Source organism: Alternaria postmessia (genome assembly GCF_024291825.1).
Source record: "Alternaria postmessia strain BMP 2775 chromosome Unknown scaffold_86, whole genome shotgun sequence".
Classification (NCBI taxonomy): Eukaryota; Fungi; Ascomycota; class Dothideomycetes; order Pleosporales; family Pleosporaceae; genus Alternaria; species Alternaria postmessia.
The window spans coordinates 102,840-114,105 of record NW_026260159.1 but is presented as its reverse complement, the minus strand read 5'-3'; the positions used below and the strand labels follow the sequence as shown (position 1 = coordinate 114,105).

At 51.9% G+C, this 11,266-nt stretch overlaps 4 protein-coding genes across 4 annotated transcripts; 3 read left to right on the top strand and 1 right to left on the bottom strand.

Annotated features, from left to right (window-relative positions):
• Positions 1-1,256: 1,256 nt before the first annotated feature.
• Positions 1,257-1,957, top strand: J4E82_009288 (uncharacterized protein; the record flags this gene model as incomplete). The annotated part of the gene is made up of 2 exons (XM_051735513.1): positions 1,257-1,371; positions 1,422-1,957. The coding sequence occupies 2 exons, from the start codon at positions 1,257-1,259 to the stop codon at positions 1,955-1,957; spliced, it is 651 nt and encodes a 216-aa protein (XP_051584767.1).
• Positions 1,958-2,829: 872 nt separating this feature from the next.
• J4E82_009287 (uncharacterized protein) lies at positions 2,830-3,598 on the top strand (the record flags this gene model as incomplete). The annotated part of the gene is made up of 3 exons (XM_051735512.1): positions 2,830-2,921; positions 2,951-3,292; positions 3,397-3,598. The coding sequence occupies 3 exons, from the start codon at positions 2,830-2,832 to the stop codon at positions 3,596-3,598; spliced, it is 636 nt and encodes a 211-aa protein (XP_051584766.1).
• Positions 3,599-4,187: 589 nt separating this feature from the next.
• Positions 4,188-7,237, bottom strand: J4E82_009286 (uncharacterized protein; the record flags this gene model as incomplete). Its single annotated transcript, XM_051735511.1, has 3 exons — positions 4,188-6,120; positions 6,168-6,766; positions 6,818-7,237. 3 exons carry the CDS (start codon positions 7,235-7,237, stop codon positions 4,188-4,190), a joined length of 2,952 nt encoding a protein of 983 aa, XP_051584765.1.
• Positions 7,238-9,567: 2,330 nt separating this feature from the next.
• Positions 9,568-10,926, top strand: J4E82_009285 (uncharacterized protein; the record flags this gene model as incomplete). The annotated part of the gene is made up of 1 exon (XM_051735510.1): positions 9,568-10,926. One exon carries the CDS (start codon positions 9,568-9,570, stop codon positions 10,924-10,926), a length of 1,359 nt encoding a protein of 452 aa, XP_051584764.1.
• Positions 10,927-11,266: the final 340 nt, after the last annotated feature.

The following is an 11,266-nucleotide window of genomic DNA, read 5'->3' as shown; positions in this document are numbered from 1 at the left end:
TTTAAGAGCTCTAAACTGAACTGACTGATAAGACGAGAGCTCTAAACTGACACTGAACTGACTGCCAAGCAATCAGTCAGTCAGTCAGTCTCATCAGTTTGGATTGATTGTTAGCAACTCTGGTTAGTGACTGTGATTGTTCATCTACCTAGAGCTGGAGGACATACCATTCTGGCAAGTAAGCAATGCATCTAAAGGTATGCTCGATAGGGATTGTGCGCTGCTAACGCGGCAGAACAAAAGACTCGTGAGGAAGATGAGGGATTGCATCGTGCTTGTTTCTCTAGACTGCAAATCAAGAACTTGATGGAGGCATGAATTAGACGTGGACTGTTATAACTGGCAGAGTTCCTACTTGTTGCTTTGGAAGAATTCTCGGTTCCCCTCTATCCATCCGAACTGCGCTGTCCATCATGCACATAGTCAGCTGTTTAACAGTGAAGCTCGTACCGAGGTCACGCCGGGCCAGAAAAAGCATAGAGAAACGACACTGACGCTGGAAACTCGAGATCAAGTCAATGAACTAGAACCAGATATCCCAAGGCTTAAGCTACCAGTAGTCTTTGTGGGGTTGCTCGGCATTTGCCCCACGTATACGATCTAGTAGAACGGTCCGCTGCCAATGCGGTCGTGTCGTTGGACTAGCGCGAATCAAAGCCGAAAAAGCATCCTTGTGGACAGACGTTGAGAATGCCCATTGCCCGTTTTCGTATGTTTGCGTGATTATCATGTCTCTTGCGAAAACCATCCTAATGCAACCTTTGTCGTTATTACAACTTTCCGCTAGAGACCATCTCTCTAGACGCAGCGCGTCCGAGAATCAGAGTCACTTTTTAGCTTTCGATATTGAATGGTCCTCTCTTAAGGGCTATTCTCCCACGCTCAAGTTGAGTCTCTATAGGACATAGGGTTATGTATAAGTGATTAAGTATTTGTTGATTGTGAATATGATCAATGAGCGAACGTAGGTCTTCGCAGAAGAAAGCGTCAGAAGGTAAGACTTTGGAACGGAAAGTTTGCAAAAGAATTTGGAGTAGATCCCGGATCTTAGTTGTCACGCCGGATGCAATGTTCGCGAATGGATGCGCTTTAGCCTATCCGAATTAGCGGGTTGCATGTCGCATGAAGTAACGGAGTACAGGACCCAAGAACTAGAGAAAAAGCCAACAGTATAAGAACCCAGCTTTGCAACACGTTTTGTTGTGCCAACCTCGAACACACAATCTACTCATCTTACGTATCCAACAATACACACAATGAGATCTTCAAGCATCCTCGTCCTCGGTTTGGCCGCAAACACCTTTGCCTACGCGCCACAACAAGTCCTCAGCTCGCTCGGCCTTTCCGGGAGCTCTTACCAGTGCGACAACGGTATGTAAATCAGGATGAAAGTACCTCTTAGCATCACTAACGCGATGCAGGTGCGAAGCCGTCAGTCGTCTGTAATGACGCATCTGACAAACACAACTGCTCTTGCACTTGTACCAACGGCATCAAGTTTGACCAGCCTCTCGATCCTTTCTCCTCCGCAACCAATGGAGGCAGCAGCCAAGTTGCCGACAATGCTGTATGCCAGGCCGACAAAGACCGTCTGGCGGCCAGGATCACAGATCTCACAAAAGGCCAACAAGATTTGCTTGATCAAATCAGTACCTACCAGAACACCTACCATTACCAGGGTTGCTTCACCGACGCCGACCCCCATGCCATAGATACTGTTATCACAACGGATATGCAGCTCACGGTGGAGAAATGCCAGACTACATGCCAGGCATACAGGTACTTTGGTATCAACAACGGCCATCATTGCCATTGTGGGAGCAAATTCACAAACCCAACGAAGGAGATTAACGAGGCTGATTGTAACGTCCCTTGCGATGGTAACAAATCGCAGACGAGATGTGGAGGAGCTTGGAAGCTATCAGTCTATGCGAAGCCAATTGCGAACATTGTTTGAGATGGGGTAGCGATGAAGAAGGGTTGACAAAATTGGGCAGTAGTTCTCGGTAATCTAGTACTAGTGAGGGCAAATAATAGGGCTTATCCCAATCGTACCTTTTCAAAAGCAACGGCTGTTGTATCAATCTGATGTTTCCTTCTCTTCCTATCTCCCCATGAAGCTCCCGTATAGCGCGAGGATGCAATTATGATTATTGCAAAGTAGGTAGTGTCCTCGCGTTATTCAGTTCGTCTATTCAAGACGCAAAACTTAGCAATACACAGGCTATCACAGTGAAGACAAATCAAGACCAGACCAGACCAGACCATCTCTCTCTTTCCCTCGCTTTCCTTCATCTTCACCATTGAACGTCTTTTCACCATGAGGGGAAGAGCTACTTCGTTACTGGCCCGAGCTTCTGCTGTCCGTTTGCACGTTCGTCCATACCTATAAGCACCAATCGAGCCATACCATCACAACAACAATAACAACACGCCGAGAACAACACATTGCAAACACCCACCTTGAACTATCATATTTACGAAATCTAGCATACAAAAGGTCAGTCAGATACAGCTTTTCCCCATTCCCCTTTGCACGCTGCTGTTCTTTCTCCCACTATGAATATCCAATTTCACACCCGGGGTATCCCAATGTTTAACTCTGGACTGCTAGTCTGTTTCTCAAGGTCACGATGGCACCTCGTAGTCACGGAGGCCAACAAGATACCTCTTGTTGTGTAGGAGATGGTTCTCATCTACCCGTTGTGGGTGTCGGTGTTACACACTCAACAGAACGAGATCGCGGTGTCCTCAGCGCCAATACTGGTGCGGGTATCAACGCCAGATGCTCCACTGCGACCATTTCTCGTGGTCGTGATGGTAGTAGTCATGCTCACCGACGCCAACGCACTACACAAGTCCATCGTGGTGCTGTCGGTCCCCGTTCTCAGAACGGGTGTGCTGGGAGACGTCAAGATCATGTCAGACCCAACGACGACGACAACTCTAGTCATTCATTGACCTCTCGCACTCCGACCGGTACCATCAACACCTCTACCAGCCTAGCATCCAGCATGCGCTCTCCTACCATACTCCCCATTCGTCGTGTCAACTCTTGCCCAGGCCATCTTTCAACTACCCTCAGTGGCCCAAGACTGACACGCATCTTGCCGGAATCTCAACGCCGTCTCGATCCTATCACCCTCGCAGGCCTCGAATCTTCCTTTTCCATTCCCCAGAAGCCTATCCGCATTCTCGATACCCTCCCACCTAACTTCAACGCCACCACCGCCAACGCTGATAGCGGTGGGACACCCAACCCTATCGACTCCATCAGTGGACAGGTATACGCGTAAGTCTCCCCCACACCACCGTTCAACCTCCTTCTCCCCCTTTTACTTCTTATCCCAGACCTACACAACTTGTCGTTGTATACTAAAGTAATCCTTCATCTAGCCCTCTCCCCGCCATCCTCCCCAAGACCCCCAAGCCACGACGACGACAACCATTCTATCGCGGCAGAGATAAAGTAAAGGGCGCTGTCACGAATCCCAATCTCCGCGCTATCTTCGCCGATAAATCGTATCCCAGGGAGCGGAGGAAGGCTGCTGGGGAGCGACCTGTGCTGAAGATGGGGATTAGTAAGGAGTATGAGTGAGTCGAGTCAAAATGCGACTCTCGTCTTTGCAATATACATGGCATCGCTGCGGGTTGCTTCATATGGAATATAAAAATTTAGGGTGATTGGGTCTTGTTATGCTGCGGCGTTGTGGGGATTCAGGATGGTGAGAGCGGATGATACCCTTTTTTTTTCACCTTGACTGGGCTCCTTTAGCGGATACTTGTGGGTGGATGGATTACTGTCGGTAGCGGTATGTGAGAATGGTATTTGTAATTTTGACATGTACATCTGAAATGTATCTCGCTAACACGGTACGTGAGTGCGTCTGCAGAACATAAAGTAAGAAACATATGCTTGTGAAGTAAATGCCACATCGGTTTCAAGATACCCCTGTACCATCCCGATCAAGCAAGGAGATAATATCCAACAGACACCGATACAACCAGGAAGGGACACGAAGATCAAGTTTTCACGAAGAAAAAAAAAATTGACATTAAATCCCTTATATAACGCGGCCCTCCATTCCAGCCACCCGTGGCAAAGAAAGAAGAAGTTGGCCTTCCCGAAAAAAGAATTTACATCTCTCACGACTCTATATGTACAAACATCCTCTCGCTCAACCACCTCACGACCCCACAGCATTACTACTAACCGTCCTCTTCCACCCACCCCACCCCCACCCGCCTCCATTCCCACTTGCCGGCTCCTTGGGAACAGGACTAGGCGTAACAGCCGGAGTCTGCGTGGGCGTAGCAAAAGGCGAACCACTCATCGGACTAGCAGCATTACTACTACCACTGCCAGCACCGCCACCACCACCACCCTGCGACATGACCCTCTTCATACCCTCAAATCTCGATCGTAATTCTTCCAACTCCTGTCTCGCAACCGCCTCTGCCGTCTTTGCATTCACCAGCTCAAGCAGCAGCGCCTCGTTATCCGCCGGACTATTATTCTCCGTCGCGCTCAAAACACTCTGCGTAGCCAGACTACTCGAGCGCTTGGCAAACGTCTGATGCGGAGGAGCAGAGTATTGTTGGTGGCGTTCGGATTTTTGGCTATTCGTTCGTCCAAGGCGCAACTCTCGCAGGCCATTCGTCGTTGTTGTGGATATGGAATCAGAGGTTGTGGAGCGAGATAGCGTGGGTGGCGTGTCTGGCGCGTTACCGTGGTCCGCTGATGTCCAACTCGCTGCCGCACTCGCCTTGCGTGCATTCTGTCGTAGTTCCTGGACGTTCTTCTCAAGCCGCTGGTTCTGGTTGTAGGAATCTGCTAATCTGTGTCGTGTATCTCGTAGCGCGTCACGCGCAATCTGCAGTTCGGCGTCGCGGTCGGATAAGTCACGGGCGAGCGCGTTGGCGCGCAGTGTTTCGTTGGCGAGCTGTTCTTTCGTGCGTGTCAAAGAGTCTCGCAGAAGAGCTTTTGTTTCGAACATGGACGAGGCGCGGTGGTGGGCTTGGATGTGGGGGAAGCGGGATTCTAGTGTGTCTACTATTTCTATGGCTTCTTCCGATAGTTCGGGAGCATCTCCAGGCGGGGTGAGATTGGGTGGAGATGTGATTGTTGTTCGTCGGCGCGACGCGCGGGTTGATGGCGCGGCGAGTGTTGTAGTCTTCTTTCGGACTTTGTCGACAACGGTTCGGACTATCCTGTGGTCTTCTTTGCGGTCTTCGCGCTGCTTTTGCAATGCCGTTTCGAGTTCGCTGTTTTGGCGTTGGAGCTGGCTCACGGACATGAGCAGTTGCTCAATCTGATAATGCAGGTCCCGATCTTTCGCCGAAGCGCCCATGGCCATGGACCCGTGTCCCGACTTCATCGACAACGCATCTCCATTTGAGGCGCGCGAAATGTCCGTCATGGCTGTACTTTGTGTCGCAGCCGAAGCGTCAGATTCGGCAGTTGAGTTGAGTGTTGAGGCAAGACTCTGTTTGGACGCGGAGCGCCTGAGGAAGCTAACCGGTCGTGAAGGCGCGGAGAGACCCGGGCTCAGTGAAACGGATTTGGTAGAAGAGTTGGACGGACCCCACAAGCGTCCCAGGAACGACGTGGCAGATTTCTGGACTTGCTGCTTGGACGAATCCTTCTCCTGAGCTTCCTTGTACTGTTGCTCCAACCCTTGCAACCGCTCGCGCGTCACGTCATTTGTGAAACCAACGAAATCTCCGACCAACTCATCCGCCGACCCCGCGTTCCGCCCATATGGGTCCCAGAGTTGCCGCCCCAAAAGCAATTGCATCACGTCTTCGAACTCTGTGAGAGACAGCAGCTTTTGTTCGTTGCGCTTCATTAGCGCGAGCGCGACGCGCATGATGGTCTCGGATGCGCCCTCGGCGAACAGCACGTCGTAGATGCGGAACAACATGGGCAATGGGCATGTGACTGCGAAGAAAGACAGGAACCATTGCGACAGGTAGGCGGACTGCACATCTAGCTCATCAAGATGCTGGGCTAGTTGTGGCATGTGGGAACGAAGCAAGTTCTGGAACTGGAAGATGCGGAGGTGGAGGCCAGACAGGTCTGGCAGGAAACAAGAGCGCAGATCATAGTCTTCCATGAGTCTAGTTTGGTTAGCTGACGTCGCTGTATGCAGGGCAATGCAACCTACCTCACAAGCACGCAAAAGGCCTCCTTGTCGCCCATCTGCATAAGCAGGGGGCCGACAAGGAAACCGAGACCCTGACAGTAGCCAATTTTGTGGTCATACAGACTGAAGCATTTGAGCACGCGACCGAGCATCTTTTGCCCCTCGCCTTCAGGGTCCTTGAACATCTCGACGCCGGGGAAACTTCTGCCCAGGTCCTTGTTGATGATGTTCTCGTACGGGCTCGACTCTCCGCATAGGGCGTCGTATTGGTCCTCGATGAGCTTTTCTCGCGAACCAGCTGCACTCTGCCAGACAACGCCCCGCAGTGGCGCTGGAATACCCCCTCGAATCTTGTTCAGCGAGAGGGTGGGCAGTCGCTGGACGGTTTGTGGGTAGTCGCGCACGAGGGCGGCCCAGAACTCGAGTTCGGTCATGGGCGGTGGCGAAGGCAGCTGTGAGAAGCGCATGTTGGAGGTGTCGTCGGCCACGAGGCGCTTGAGCTGGTTGAAGGAGGGCGGCCGGGACTGGCTGCGGGCGCGGGCGACCTTCATGTTGGATTTGGAGTTTGATAGTATGGCGTCGTTCTCCTGCTCCAGTCGTGCGAGCAGCAGGGCCATGGCCTAGATATGTTAGCAAATGGCGCGTGACATAGGGGTGTGGTGCCTGCATACCTCCTCCTCGCCCTCTGGCTCCTGTTCTTCTTTTTTCTCTAGCTCGGCCCAGTCGACCTCCTCGCTTTTTCCCGAGCCATTGCTAGTGCGTCGTCCCCTGGACTCTCCCGCGGTCTTTGGTGATACTGGCGCGTCGGTGTCACGGACTGAGATGGTAGGGCTGGTTGGGGCGGGTGTCTCGATGCTGGCTTGGCTGGCACGTCGCCCAAAGGCATTGCGGATTTCTGTTGAGTTTGTTCGTGACGACGCTCTCCGCTCCTCGACTATAATTTCTGGCCGCATCACCGATTGCCTCGCGCCTTCCTCTTCCTCGGGGCTTGTTCCGTCTGTTTCTGAGAGCGGGACCGTGACCATCGAGTCGGTCGGCAGTGGCGAGCTGTCAACGTGTGTTCGCGGCTGGCGCTCCTCCTTGACCTCCATGGTGATGCTGCCGCTGGACATGATCTGTCTTGACTGCAACTTGGTGACAATGTCTTGACAGGAATTCGATGACGGAGCGGAAATTTGCGTCCCCGCCGTAGAGCACGACAGAACGCTTCCTTTGCTCGGGCGCTCGGTTCCGACGCTTGAGGTGCTGGTGTAGAGCGTGTTTCACTCGGGTGGAAATTAGTCTCTGGCGCCGGGCTTGAATCGTGCACGCTGTGACTGTCGAGGTATTACTCTCCAGGCTGCATTCATGCAAAAGCAACAGAGTCGACAACAGCGCAGACAGGACAAGACAGCACGCGCGAAAAGAGAGCGACGAGCACGCAAAAGAGGGAATGATTTCCTTGCTCACGGCCTCGAAAGGAGGAGCATCAAGGAGGCCCTGGACTAGGCCCGCATGTCCGCTAGCTCTATCCGTCAGGGTCCACATTCGCCATTCCAACTTAATTAAGACAGGGCCAGTTGCTGCCCCTGGCCCCGCATCCCACCTACTCACCGTAAACCACCTCCGCCTTTCCTATGGATCGAGCTCTTCATGCGACTGATTGCGCCAGGTCCGCCCTGATGTCACCGTCCCTCCACTGGCGAGACCTCTACCTCTTCATGCGCCCTCGTATGCACACCACCGACGCGCGACGCGAGCACGGCAGTCGCGCTAAATTTCGGCCCGTCAACCAATCACCGCCGCCGACACCGCCGCCCATGCTACCTCCCACAGCAGTCCGTCCGCATCCAGCCAGCATGCACTTCGCATGCCCTCTTGAGTCGGCGCAGCTCCTACGTCCTGCCTTGGCATCGCTCAACCGGGGCGGGTTGTCATAGTACCTCAACGACTCCAGGGATTACCAAAGACTACCCGACTGCCCCTGCAGACCGCCTCTTCTACAAGGCTTGCGGCACAGTTGCTCCACATGAACCGCCCATCTTTTCCCTGCTTCGCACTGATCACGATGTTCGCGTCTAGTCTAGATTTTGGTGTTTGGCGATCTGTGACTTTCTCGCATGCGCTATCTGCCGTTATCTTACTCCCGAATGCTAGCCGACAGTCTAGTTCGAGATTTTCTTTACAGCAAGAGTATTCCATCCAGAAAGTATACCGTGGCTACAGAGCACTTTCAGGTTGCATGTAGCGTGAGAAGGTAATGTATTAACAAGATGCAAAGTGCACACCTATGCCTAGGACGCTTATCCAAGTCTATCGCCCATGAGCTCTCTTGGAGGTATGCTCAAGCTCGAGAACAAGCGACAGCATCTCTACAGCTATTCAAGAGAGGGAAGACGGAAGACGGAAGACGGAAGCAGTCGGTGACCACTTACCCTCTGTATGAACATACGCTGTTCTCAGCTACCACCCCGAACAATGCCTCGAACGACGCCACTACGATGCTTCCAACACGAAATTTCGTCGACGGAAACCCCTCCAGAGAGCGTTGGGTGCTGGATGAAGATGGCAGTCGCATGCTACGTGTCTCCGCTGTTCTAGAGGCATGATGGTGGGATCGTGTTGGACAACTTTATCAATTTGATCAAGAAAACACTCTTATTAGCTTCAAATGATGGTACGACAGAAGAAAAGACGATGCGACTCATATTAATGAAGTTGTTGGAGACGAGAAAGCCAGCCCTCAAGATCATGTTGTAGTCCGCAGCACGCGTGACGTCACTGTCGACGCGTCAAACTCCATATTGCTGCGCGAACACTGTCAAGCAATTTTCAGCACTATAAGCATGTAGGATTTGCCTTTAAGTCTACTAAGCGTTCAGATTGATCAAGCCTGAGCGTCCTTTGTCATCGCGTCTCGTGATCGCTAGTAGGCGTGTGTTCTCGCTCACGGTGCAGTACGGTCCACAAATTCGCCGTAGCGGTTTGGTTTTCTCCAGAGACACGCGAAGCCTTTAAATGGTCGACAGTTCACGTACACAAATGCGATAAAACGCCATACTCGAAACGCTCCATGCAACGGAGATGCTTGGTGTACGCGTGCATCACATCAGGCAATGACTTCGTCCCTTGACGTAGAAGCTGGCACTCCCTTTCTGCATAGCAGTACATCAGAGTCGCCTGGGCCTACAAAGTCGAGAGTTCCAAACGTGAGTCGCCGGTCTAACGAGATGTTCACGGGTCAGATACGCAAATAAAGAGCGTGGGTGCATGCCTTGCGCGAATGACAACCCGAGAAGGTCCATGATGAAACACCTGGGCACGCGATGGTCATTGTGTGCCATTCGTTTGTGTCGATGCGCTAATATGGCAGCTTCCTGATAAGTATAAGATCTGATGCTTTCCACTGAATGACCGAAGAAAATCATTACTTTGCAGCTTCATGGCTTCAGTCGACCAATGTGAGCGCGCGATAAGTCTCTACACCGAGCTGAGGAGCTCCGGCAAGTATCCGCCCTGGAGAGAAGTGGACATTGCCGGAATGCTCGCACAGGGTGTGGACGACCAACACATCAAAGCTGAATGGGCTTATGTGGTGAAAGTATACCATGACTTGAGAGGCGATGTGGGATCGATCCTGTGGCGAATTACCAGCGGGGGGCTCTTCGTCAATCCCAACGTCAGTGTACAAACTGTTGAAGAGTGGATAGAGAACGGATTGTCGGAATTCATCATCCGCCTAGAGTACATTCGGTCTGTACCTGAGCCGGATATGCATACTGCAGAAGCGTTCTTGAACGATTTGGAATGGGAAACCAGATCCAGCATGCCTGAGCCCTTTACGCCAGAAGACATCTTGCTCTTGATGAAGACTGGATGGACAGGCGAGCAGATCGCTACCGAATATGTGGCTCTTCAGCACATCAAGTATTTGTCCGACCAAGCAGTACATCCACGACAAGGCGTTAACGAAGAGTTAGAGGACGCATGGATCGAGCTACATTACGGTCTTCTGTACGCTACTACGCATCTGCCTTCCGAGCCTGTTGTCCTACGGAACATGCATCGTTCCCAAGACCAATACAACACGTACTTTGCATCCGCACCGGCTGTCGATCCATTACTCTTCAACGCTAAGACCGCAAGATTGATGACGGCCAGAGTGGTGAAATTGGACAAGATACTGGACCAACGCATCAAGCAAGGCGGTCATCCGAAGGCTCTGAACACGATGTTTACGTCGGATGATCTGACAGCGTATCGAAAGATCCGTGCGAACACCGAAAGCGGTACGGATGACCTAGATGTGGAGAATGATAGCCAGATTTGGCAGTTCCTTATGGACCTGGCGGCAAGATTGCATCCTCATTTAGCTGAACCGCAAGAACAAGCATCGATGACGGTACAGCCTACCAAGACCGCGAAGAAAAGTAGGTTTAACTTGAAAAAGTGGACAGATGCTGAACGTCATGCTCTCTGGCGTTGCATCAACGCATGGTGCAAGGAGCATGGCATAGACAAATTTCAAGCAAAGAACCTCGATACCGACACATTGCAGAACTTTGCAAATAGCATCAATGCAGTGCGCGCAGGCCAAGACGACGGATTAGATCGTACCGCGGAGACGGTTCAAGGTCTGGTGAGAGACGCGATTCGAAGGGACGTTTCTCTAGCGAATAGGCCGATCTTTAACCTGGGGGAGCGTGCGAAGAAAATGGCCGAGGATATCAGAAACAACAGGGTCATTCCGGACAGTGTTAGATATCCAGACGAGGCTATCGATATGTCAGGTATTCCGTGACTTATCGACATTGAGGGTGACGGGAACTATGAGGGCTAGCATGAAGTAGATGACTGTGGTGGGAGGCGGTGTCGCTATGCTCTGGGGACCTGTAGCTGTGGGTAGGTAGAAGAAGGATACAATTGACTATGAAGAAGCTATGGGGTATCCTTCGGACTGACACTGAATTCTAAGTACCATCCAGAAAGCTCACCGGAAAACCCAGGAATTACTAGCTTCAGGCATGCCGAACCATTTCGCCTTTCTTGACCTTTGTCTCGTTACTATCGAGTCAGTACGACCAGTACCGTGATCCTCAATCAAAGTTCATATCAAACTGATCGTCGTCTCCACCACCAAT